The sequence below is a fragment of the Sapajus apella genome, unplaced genomic scaffold (assembly GCF_009761245.1).
Source record: "Sapajus apella isolate SASKATOON/1434 unplaced genomic scaffold, GSC_monkey_1.0 scaffold7, whole genome shotgun sequence".
In the NCBI taxonomy this organism is placed as follows: domain Eukaryota; kingdom Metazoa; phylum Chordata; class Mammalia; order Primates; family Cebidae; genus Sapajus; species Sapajus apella.
In genome coordinates this window covers 27,852,142-27,864,230 of record NW_022436947.1, presented here as the reverse complement: position 1 = coordinate 27,864,230, position 12,089 = coordinate 27,852,142, and the positions used below count along the sequence as shown (strand labels likewise).

The 12,089-nt window shown below is 37.1% G+C and overlaps 1 protein-coding gene across 4 annotated transcripts; it reads right to left on the bottom strand.

Moving 5' to 3' along the window:
• Positions 1–348: 348 nt before the first annotated feature.
• GPR85 (G protein-coupled receptor 85) lies at positions 349–6,561 on the bottom strand. Of its 4 annotated transcripts, none has more exons than XM_032276237.1 (3): positions 6,229–6,561; positions 5,920–6,037; positions 349–4,831 (listed from the first exon to the last, which is right to left on the bottom strand). In XM_032276237.1, the coding sequence occupies exon 3, from the start codon at positions 4,659–4,661 to the stop codon at positions 3,549–3,551; it is 1,113 nt and encodes a 370-aa protein (XP_032132128.1). In that variant the 5' UTR covers positions 4,662–4,831; positions 5,920–6,037; positions 6,229–6,561; the 3' UTR covers positions 349–3,548. The 4 variants fall into 4 exon arrangements, with proteins under 4 accessions (XP_032132128.1, XP_032132130.1, XP_032132129.1 ...); XM_032276239.1 differs by having other exon boundaries at positions 5,920–6,034; XM_032276238.1 differs by having other exon boundaries at positions 5,920–6,240.
• Positions 6,562–12,089: the final 5,528 nt, after the last annotated feature.

The following is a 12,089-nucleotide window of genomic DNA, read 5'->3' as shown; positions in this document are numbered from 1 at the left end:
CTTTGAATAGAATGAGTGAGTTCCCTCTCAGTTGAGGGAGTATGTATAATATGTATGAGATCCCAAATAACACTGGGCAAAGATAGGTGATAAGGCACCAAAGTGAAAATGGAGAACAGTCCATTTGTGGCCATTATGATCAAGTTCTTCTTAGGAATTTTTACCATATTAGCACTCACAAATTATTGTTACTGAACATTTATTGTTTCTTTCCCACTAGATTAAGAAATCTAAATAAGAGACTGTTCTGCCTTGTTTTCCACTGTGTACTCAGCACTAAGCCCAGCACCCAGCACATATTTGTTGAATAAGTAAATAAATGAACAAACAATTCAGGTAGCATTCATGGAAGTTGAGGCAAATGGATAAGTGGCCATATTCATGTGTTAACAATCATAAATCAGTTAACTTCTATAGTCAATGCTGGTGTTGAAATCTATCCAGCTGATATCTGCAAAAGATAATTCAGTCAATAGGTTATCCTGTCTACAAATAAGTTTTCATTTAATCACTATGGTTAATTTTGTGTTATTTAAATGGGGTCTCTGTGGAGAACTGGGCAAATTACTCACCTCTTTCTGCCTTTATTAATATCTGCATAGGATTCCACAGTCACATACTGAATGCCTAGCTTCAGCCAGGCATCCCACAAACAAATCTGTTATGTACAAAACTAACCAGATGAAATAGTACAGACATATCCATACAAACATATCTCCACTATTATGAAAAACAATTTAAAGACTGTTCAGCTCAGATGTGTGCTCAGTCCAAGAGGATCACATTATTATTGATAATCCGGCTCACAGGGAAGTTGGACACCCCCTGACCTGCTGCAGTGGAAATATATTTTTATGGGTTGAAGATTAAATACATTAAATACTGAATTTTGGAATGAGTACTAAAAGAGATCATGTGGTTTGGTCATTAAGACACTGAAGCAGCCTTTTATTTTGTATGATTATGACTGTTACCAACTTAGTAACAAATGACATTGATTCACTGAGGATGTGTCTTGTCCACTGCTTCCTGCTTGACCTGCAAATGCCAAGTTAGTCAGGAGTAGGATTAAATAAAAGTCACTGCAGTTTGACCTGACTCACTTGATCACTGGGGCTGGTCACTTACCAAAACCGTGGGAATCGGTTATTCCAAATAGCTAGGTGGAGTCAGGCAGCTTCACTTGGCTCTTGCTCTTGACTCCTCAATCCCCCACGCTTAACCCATACCTGTTTTCTTGTCTATGCAATGGTGAAACCTGTCCTCTCTGGCCTTAAGATTATTGCTGAATTTTCTACTGATTGCTGGTGATATTTGAACCTCTAAGCAAAGTTCGCCATAATCATCATCATTGCAATTATGTTTCTACTGTAAATTTTTTTAAATTGCAATCACAATGTTATCAGAAAATCTTTTGATAACATTTTCTTTATTTTAGATAATGATTTCAGTACCAAGAAGACTTTATTGCTAGATCCAACTCACTGTTGTGCATTAAACGTTGTCTCAGATCCAATCAACTTTGGTGTAAAGTAAAAATGAGGTCATAATGCTCACTAAATCATGGCTTGAACTTTCCTTATATGAGCAAAACTGAATAGTTGCATATATCATTGAAACATTTCATTGATTTATTTTTCCTTATTTATATTGATGTTCTCTTTACAGAAGTACTATAGCAATAGGAAATTCTGTTCTATTAGATTCCTAATCTTAATTATCAAATAACAAAAAAAATCCAAACTTCACAAAAACCAACAAACAAAACAACACAAAGCAAACAAAATAATAACTTTTTCTAGTTTTGTCATAATACTAGTGTATACCATTCTTCTTACAAGTTGTATACTTAGAACCCCAAATTTCTATAGTACTTTGCTCCAAATTAAAGTGTGATATTTATACTAAAATTCTTAGCCAATTAACTAAACAGGTACACATTTTTAAATACTACTGGCATGTAAGAACAATAGAGGGATGATGATAATAAACTGCCAAATAATGCTTTTACAGATAATATCATATCAGTTTATCAGCTTTATGTTGATTATCATTCATACATTTCCAGTCTGGAATATACTAGCTACAAAAATAAAAAATAAAAAAAACCATAATAAAGCTAGTCTTCCTAGGTTGTGCTTGCCTCCCAGATTAAAAAAGAAATCGTTATGTGCCAAAAATATAAAACTTATTTTATGAAAATTAACAGGCTACACGGGTAAATTTTGGCAAATGCAACTTTATATTGAAGTTCACACATCTGTATCTTAAAGAATGAGACTCACAGACTCTAATGTATTTCTAAAATACCAGAAATCATATTATAAGCTTTCACAAGTTAAAACTGAAATAATTTAAACGACCAATACACTGAATGTGCAGAAAGTATAAACAAGACTGTGCCTTCAGTAGAATAAATGCTTCACAAATTGTGCAGGATGTCATACTAAGGCTGTGGTCTCCCCTTGACAGCTGACTTAAAATATAAACATACATCAACTGCCTGCTTCTTAGAACACTCTAGAATGGGTAGCACACCTCAAAAGGAAATTTCATTATTTCAGTGATGTGCACTTTAATTTTCAAACCATGTGAGAAAAAAGGAAAAAGTACTAAATGATCTTCCATGCACTTTCAGATGCATGACTGTGACCGGTTACTGATTCGATTTCCCTTGACTATTTGCTCCAATGCTAAATAAGGTGAAGGATACTAGATAACCCTTTAAGGCAACATGTGTTTATTCTGCATTATTAGAACTGCTCAGTTGTGACCGGCTGGTACCATTAATGTTGCCTCCCAGACCAATATCTAGCATTTGTAAAATATAAATGAATTGGAAAAACGTTATACCAAATCAACAAAAACCACATAATACAGTTCAATGCTAGCAATCTTACTAGTAGATAAGGAAAGTGGTATTTAGAAATAGCAATGTATTAATACAAAAAAGTAAACTCTAATTGGAACCAATATACTGCTTTGGAATGCTCCCCAGAACTTACAAGGCAGTTTTTAAAGTGTGATATTCCAATAATTCATTGGCACATCTTTAGTGGATTACAGTACTTTAAGTCCCCAAATATTTTAGTCTTTGCAAAACAATAAATAGTATGAAATGTTTTAAAGTCTTCAAACTTCTAAAATTAGTTTTTATCAACACATTTACCTCATGTCAACTTAATTTATTAAGATGTCCAATGCTAATTGTTTTTTGATGTTTTTTCATATGTAGTGACATACACAGCATTTAGCACTGATACTTAGCACCTGCTACTTTCATTATCTAGTTTTTGACCACATAAAGAAACTTAGGGCAGTGGTTCAGTCCTTTCTTAATTACAAACCTTCGCTGGCAGTCAGCAGGATCACTCTGAGATTTAAAATAGGATTATAGGTGAACTATTGCAAAGACTGCAGAATGTTGCCCAAATCCTTAAAACTGCTGATTCCACTCTTGAATTTCTTCTCAAGATATGGCTGTGGGCCACAATTGCTCAGCAGAGAAAGTTAGTGTTTCACAAGGCTAAAGATTTATAGATGCTCCCTCATATAACACAGTAAGGTTCCCTTGGTAACCTGGATTTTCTGCAGTAAAGAAGGGTTGTGCTGAAACAGCGCCTCAGCTCCCTGTTGGAGAAAATGCAGACAAAAGGATTGATTCCTGCTTGGGCAAAACTCATCCAGACAGCAGCTGTTAGAAATCCCCCTGGTACTACAGGCCCTCTTGCAAAAACTCTCCAATAACAGGCCACCAGGTAGGGACCCCATAAGGTTAGAAAGAGAAAAGTCATTATATAGAACATTCTGCTGATTCTTTTCTCCATTTTGAACTCATCTAAGACCAATAACCTTCTTCTGCCTGTGGTGTTTGCATTTTGCCTGATGCCCAGCAAGGTGGGTGGTGTGGGACCCCTTCCAAATCCTGCTAGCCAATTGGCAGCTGCCTGGCCACTGGCTCCAGGACCGTGAAAAGTCCAGTTCTGGCTGACTGCTGCTACAAACTGGACTGGCTTCATTTTCCTTCGATCGTGGACGAAAAATATCAGCTTGAGGTAGACAAGCTGTGTGGCTAGGAGGATGAGAGCAAGAAGCAGCATAAATCCTAAGGAATCATTAGCCCTGAAGGAGCGGTGTTGGAAGGTGCATTGATCTTCCTCCCTAATGAATGAGTAAGTGCCCACGTCTAAAACCGGGGGAAATGCCATTGCCACAGACAGAGTCCACACCATACAGATCACAGCCAGACACGTCCAAAAGGTCAGCCTCTTTGTATAGAAGCGGTGATGGGCGATAGCTAAGTATCTGGTGACACTGATGCAGAAGAGCATGAAAGCAGTGTGGAAACAGGACAAAACCCCCAGAAAGGCAATCACTTTGCAAGTCAGAGTCCCGTAAGTCCAGGTAGAGCCATTTTTGACAGAGTTGAATACAAATGGGAAACAAATTGCAGATCTGAGGATATCTGAACAGCAAAGATCCAACAGGAAGTAGTAAGGTGCTCTATGCAAGGTCTTATCTTTCACTAGCAAAATGGAAATCAGGAGGTTGCCCACCACGCTGACTCCTATTATGAAACCCAAGGAAGTCAGTTTCAGAAAGGCTGTTAGAGGCGAGAGATTTTGCAAAATGTTGTCAGCTGCATGGCTATAGTTCGCCATAGATGGATGGAGGATAAGGATACAGCCTCAGTCAAGTCTCATGATCTAGATATAAGAACAAGGAAAAGATAGATCCATACATTTTACTGAAAATATAATCCACAAAGAGAACTGATCCAATCTGCAGTCATGCCTCCTCTTTTCTTCCATTTGTTTTGCCATCAGAATATCTGAAAAAAAAAGTGCTATCAGTTCTTAAGTTAACAAGCAATGATGCCAGACAGTGCTAACATAAAGCTGTTCACTTATGGGGAAGCAAATAAAGTTTTAATTTTGAATAGTATTATTTGCTTTAGTAAATATTTATGCTCAAGATTTTAGAGAATTGGCTTGTTTAGTTTTCTAAGCTAGGTAAATTTTAAAATGTCCCTATTTTGGACAATATACATTTGATTGGGTACCTTTAGGAGAGAAGGAATAAAATGTCCCATTGTTGTAAAATATGCCAGTCCAGGAATTAATCACTAGAATTGCAATGGAATCAACAAGATTGCTATTGGGAGGCAGAGAGACTACCTACATTTATTTGAGATCTGTTAGTATCTGTCATTGTTTCACAGGCAGCTTCTCTGCTGATGTGGGTCCAAAGAACCCGTGCAAAATATGTCTTAAGTGCCACTATTCATGCTGCATAAGAGTATTTGTTGATTCATCTTAAAGCAAAATTTCAAAATTAGACTTCAAAATTAATAGGAACTTGTCCCAAGATTTGATGTGATTTAATCATTTGTCTTTCCCTCTCCACCCTACTCCCATTTTTGGCAAATCTTTTAAGCCCACATGATTATTAAAATGGTTAATGTAAATATTGGCCAGGGAAACACACCCAGAGGAATAATACACTTCCATTTGTAAACCTTGGCTGCCTGGATTCAAATGAATATAACATGAACCTGTATTTCTTGGGCAATTAAGCCTTTTACATTTACACTGATAACCTTAGTTGCAAATCGCAAACGGCTTCATTTTAAAACAAAACGCACATTGTCTCTTGGTGCCTGGACCACACCGGGGAAATCGGCTTCCTCTGTTATTCCCACCAAGCGTGTTTCCTTTGCCACTTCTCACTGGCCCGGAATACGCTGATGGAAGCCCAGGCAAAACTGCGTTCGATGATTTTAATTTCCCCACCAGTACATCCTCGGGTAAATACTGATCGCATCATGCAACATTACGAAACCTGAAATCCACCACCCCTGGATTTATAATGGGGGGAGGGTGGAGGAGGGGGAGAGGGAGAGAGACATGCATTACATACGCGAAGATGGGGAGAGAGATTGCTTCTGTGCTGCAAAGGAACCGTTCCCGGTGATTCGCAGTCTGATATTCCTCGGTCTTGAAAGCCTTTCCAGAAATGGAGCTCTCAGTAAGCCCTACTGAAGATGCATTGTCTGAATGTACTTCCATTATGCAGTTTATTGTCAAAAAAAAAAAAAAAAGAAAAGAAAAAAAGCCACACACACACGCACAAAAACCTGAGGGAGGGCTCTTTCCCCGTGAACCTGCAGTTTCATCAACATTGTGCATCCCCCCTCCCCCAAACTTAACCAAGAGTATATCCTCCTACCTGTTGGTGTTGGATATCCCGACAGACTATAGCTTCTTCTTTCTATAAATTGCTGATTTTTTTTTTTTTTTTTTGCTTTAGTGCCTTTACTGAGCATCCAGGCAGGGCTCGGCGGCGCCTGCGCGCTGGAACCTCCTTGAGCTCCAGCCGCGTCCTCCCTTGTCGCAGCGGCACCGTCTCCCCCAGTAACGCAGGGGCCGCGGCGGCGGCGGTGGCGGTGGCGAGGGCGGTGGCGGGGCAGCTTCAGCCTCTGTGGAACCAACAGAAGCCCCTACCTGTCTCCAGAGCTGGCTGGGTTTATTGACTCCCCTGTCCAGTTCAACTGGCAGCATTAAGCATTTGTCCCCTTGTGGCTGCTTCTGAACTTTTCCCTCCCCGCATTTGAAGTGGGGGGTTGGAAAGGCCCGTTCAGGACCTCAGGCCCATCCTCTTCCCAAATGCAGCGCACGAGGAAGTCGCTGTGCCTGGGACGCCCTTCCCCTCCTCAGCTTCCCGGAACCCTAGCCTTCCCCAAACATTTTCTTCCTTTTTCTTTTAGGGTGGTCCAAACCACTGGAGGCTTCTTTTAGATTTTTTTTTTTTTTTAATGATATCTCCAGCTAACCTTTGAATTTGCAGGTTAACTTGGAAAAAGAATGGGAAAAAAAGAAGAAAGAATTTTTTTTTTTTTCACAGTAAAAAATATTGTCAATGGGGAAGAAAGGAAGCAGGTTAGGGCAGCTCTGTTTTTGTTAGTCATTTTCTATTCTCCAGTGCACGCAGATATGCGTAAAAGTAGGGAGAAAGCCAAGTTCAGAGGACAACTACAATATGAATTACATTCATTCTACCTTAAAGGATGTCAGTAAAGAATCAGGCTTACAAAATGTTTAAATTGCTATTCCTGGCATTTCACCCCACCAAGCAACAGTATTTCTTTTCCTTTCTTGCAAGTTCGGCTGACCAATGATGCGTGATGTCAAAGAGTTATGTGTATGAGTTTCCTTTTTTCCCCTTTGTTATTACAGATGAAAAATCTAGGAATATGACAAATATATAAAACTTACAACAGTCCAAAAGATCGGATGATATTACAAACACCACGTAGCCTGAGAGGTGGGTACTTGGAATGCCTCTAGAATAATGCATTTTCTTATTTTACCGTTTCTGAAGAGTTTTGTTTGTGAGGATGATACAAAATTTTAAGCAACTAACTCCCCAGTTCCCCTACCCAAAACTATCAAACATGCTTTCATTAATTCCCAGTGTAAAACGTCTGCTTCTTTTCCTGCATGCTTATTGCTTTATAATAATCTGTTAATGAAACAAAAAATAAAAATCTTCTCTACAGTAATAATCTGATCTCGAGACAGCAGTAAAATACCTCATTGCTGGGTGGTGAGATTGTGACATTCGGGGGAACTCAGGCCAATCAGCATACAGATAATATGGGTTAATTTACATATTGTATTTCTATTGGACGAGCCGAGGTAAAGTCTTATCTGTTTGAAGCTTGATGTCACAGTCCTTACACAAAGCCCTGTGTTGGTAATACTGAAATGATGTTAAATTCCCTGATTTGTTCTTGAATTTCCTAAGTCCATTTAAATAAATGGATGATTTTTTTTGTTTTGTTTTTTTTTTTTTTTTTAAGAATATACATGAGGCACTAAACTTTGGCATTCCGTTAACCTAGAAAAATCAATCCTATAGCCATGCTGGAAGTAACTTGAGGGTATTTCCATTCAAGTAAAACATTCTACTTTTTGCAAATCAAATGAATTCAAAACTATCTGGTGGTTTGCAACTTCTAAGCAAAATGTCAAATATCGTTTTTGTGAAAGTACAAATCAATTCAACTTGTGCTTTTTTGCTTCCCAATAAGTGCTTCAATGTAGTTTGCAAAGAGTTATTTCCTAAATTTTTACAGTTTAAAAAATGTATAGAATAAGAGACTTAAGTTTGCTGAAGATTCATAATTGGCCAGATGTTAGGTTGTACAGATTAGGGAAAAGCTATTTAAGAGTAAATTAAAAGAGTCACTGCACTGCCAGGCCATGAGACAATAATTTACTCTGCCAAAATTTATAGGGCCACGATCCAAGAGTTTCAACTAGCCTTATTCTTTAAGCAGATATTGATTCCTTAAAAATAAGGAAGAGCGTATGTGTGTTTGCAATATTCTTTCACATCCGCATCTCAGGGTATAGTAAAGCACAGTTACACCCACTAATTCTTCAGTTTTACCAGCTGTTAGATAAAAATGTCATTTTTCTTGACTCACAAGGGGCTAAAGAAATTAATGAGACATTTTCCATCTAGCTCATTAACTCTACTGGAGAAAACATTGGAAGCTACATCTTCCATCAACAGGGTTTAAAAAAAATACATTTAGTAGCTGACAAAAGTTTCATATCATCTGCAAGTTCTCAAATGTAAAGTTATTGCTTCAATTTGTTTAGATCATAGGCTTATTTGGTCTTAGCTAATTTCTTTTTTTTATTCCTTATATCACCAAACCCAGAAAAATTGATTTTCGGGTTAAGAGTAAAGGAACAAAGCAAATGAAACAAAACTATATGTCCTAATCCTTGGGTCTGAAGGATTCTGAGGGTTTACAAACTGTTGGCATATTATATGTACTATATTGATCAGTGTATTAGGAAAACTGATATAATTTGCTTAATTTGGTTCTTATAAAAAGCATATACCATTTTATTAAAAACCAATGACATTCTTTTCAAAATTAATCTATTTCAGATTTTTGCCAAGTGATGCACAGTATCATGATTAGCAAAAACAGTGTTTTTGTTCTGTGCATTGTTTACATGAATGTGTGTGTCAGAAATTAACCCTTGGTAAATGCAGAGAATAATAGGCTAGAATAAAACATCCTAAAAAAAATTTAGTAATTCATTTCAAATGACATCTCTTTTGCTTAAAGCTTAAAACATATGTCTTTGGTGCTTTCAACTGTTACCAAAATTTAAAGCTGTATATGAAAAAGAACCTTTTTAAAATTTTCTTTAAAACTTTAACTATCTTGGTAAGAAAGGCTACCATTGGGGTTTTTTGCACAGAAATACTTTCTGATCGATTATTCAAAAAAAATATTACTAACCTGGAATAAGTGACCAGTAGGAGGGGACATTATAAACCTCCCTTCGTTGATAATGGTTTTCATGTCTTAGTTGATAATGGTCTTGATAATGGTTTTCACATCTTAGTTGATAACGGTTTTCACATCTTAGTTGCTTCAAAAAGTGACCTTTTTCATAATGACATCTAAGTAACTGAAAGTTTTTAGGGCATTGTGTTAATCTATTTGAGGAGCAGAACAGTGAAAGAACATGCTAGACAAACCGTGCCTTGGGAGTTGGGAATACCCATAATTGTGAACATCCCAAACAGTGAATCTTTTTCGGAATGTTAATGAATTTTCAAAACATTAAGAATCTGGCATGTTTTTTTCCAAAACACCACAAGGTTCATTTGTGAGACTTTTCTCTCTGCTTTGCCACAAAATACGTTCCAAAGTGTTAATATAATTCATTTTTAATTTTAAAGCATCTCTAAGATTTTCCTTCTCAATTTAACTTCTAAGCTTTTGAAGACTCAACAGTTTACCTTCTCTTCTTCTCTTTATGTTGACAATTTCCTGCTTTCAGAAAACTTTAGGACTTGTTCCTTTATTCAATTTAAAAAACATTGCTGGAACTCCTCCTACTCTGGATGAGGCACTGTGCTAGATCTTGCAAGAAATAAGAAATTGGGAGGTAGGTCCAGTTTACAGGTGGACTCATCACTGTAGGGAAAGCCTGAACTGATGGAAGTGGAGCTGGAAAAATGAAGAGAAGCAAAGGGGTGGATCTGCTTGTTAAGAGGAGCCATATTTCTTATGGAGTAATTGGCTCAGGGAAGCAAAGGAGATCAAGGGGTAAGAATCAATTCTCAGGTTTCAAACTTGGAGAAGAACTGGGAGGCAGAAGACACCATTAACCAGAGGAAACAAAAGTTAAACAGGAAGGAGCTGGTTTGGTAATGAAAAGAGTGAGTTAATTTTAGACACTTGAATGTGAAATGCTGGTGGAATACTCAAATGTTGATGTGTTATACTCAGTTGAAAGTGAAGAGACCAAATTCAGAAAGTATTTAAAGAGAAACTATTGGGCGACATTGCCAAGGGAGAGATTGTTGAGAGAGAAGAAGGTTGAGGTTAAACAAAACAAGCATGCCCATTCCCCTCCATTTGAACATATCAAAAAACTAAGAGAATGCCTACATAATAGAAACAGGAAGATCATGGAAGAACCCGAAAACCAGTGTTATAGACCCTGAGGGAGGAGAGAATTTCAAGGAAGGAGTGGTCATCAGTGTAAGTGGTGACACAGAGATTTAGAAGAATAACACATAAGAAGATATCCTTGGATCTGGTGATGAGGAAAATCATTAGCAATCTTAGAGAAAGCACTTTCAGAAGAGAAAGTCAGACTGTAAGGGATTAACAAGCAAGGGACACAGGCTTAAAGGCTTATGAGGTCAGGCTAAGAAACTATTTTGCTGTTAATGATAGCACTGTCTCAGTGATAAAGGTTTGAATGAATTCTCTTTATGTTTTATGAGCAAAGTGATGGTTATTTAAATAAATATAGCATGCTTTCTTCTTCTGGAAGTCTTTAAACTCTTCTCATATTACATATTAGTGAAGTGTGACCCTGTGAATGAGAAGAGCAAATGCAAGTTTTTGTACTAATGCCTGGTAAAACTTTAGAGCTTAGAGGAAAAGCCCTTTGTCTGCCAAAATATTCTAAGTTGTCTCATTCACCTTTGCCTTTTTTTAAAAGATGTATTTAGCCTCAACCGTGTAAAGCAAAAAAAGCGACCCCCACATGGGTGTGTCATGGCTGCAAGTGTGTGTGCATAAGAATGTTTTGGAACGGTAGGTGAGGAGAAGAATTAAGTGTGGTAAAATAATTAAGAAATAGGACATTAACTTAATATTCAGGTTAATGGAGAGTCACGCATATCTTGCATGCATTGTAAATTTTCATGAAATAAAAATGCAATATCATTTTTAAAATTCTAGAAGTATGAGCCATTTTTTCTTTGATTATTCAGAGGTTATCTCAGTCATACAGTCCATTAGGACCATTATTATGAGGATCTGTTATATGATATGAGCAGATTATAGTTATTTGAGCTTTTGTGGTGTTCAGCTTTTTGACAAATGAACATAATTAAAACATGGCTGAAAGTAAAGACTCTAAAGTAAGTAAGGTTACCCTAGACTCTAATTAAAGAGCGTCTCATATTGACCATCCAAACTTACATTCTGTTTAGTCCTTCCGCTTTCATTTCTCTTAATTTTTTAAACGTTACAACTGAACCCTATAAAATAAAAACAAAGACAAAACTAAAATTCCCATCCCTCATAAATATGGTTACTACTTTAATTTAATATGGTTAATATTTGGTTAAAATGGAAATGTGCTATCATCTGCCTAATTTCACATTAAAACAGACTATTAAGAATAAGTCCTGGGGGCAGCATTATTTCATTCATCTAACAAATATTCTAGACTCCATGAGAATACGAGTTCTATTATTTTGTCACTATTCATGCCTGGCATATCAAAGACACTGGGCACATTTTTGTTCGTGGGAAGTTATGACCCTACTACATAAAGGATGCTATACTAGGCACCGTTGGGGAGGATATAAAAGAAGAAGAAAGACAGTGGCATGGGCTCCAACTGGATTCTATGCTTTTCTTAATTTAATAAGGTTAGGATAATTATTTGTGTGATGGGCAGAAAATCTTTTTGACCAAAGATTTACTCTGGATTTGAGGGAATTTTGTTTGCTTTTTAGTCTTATTACAT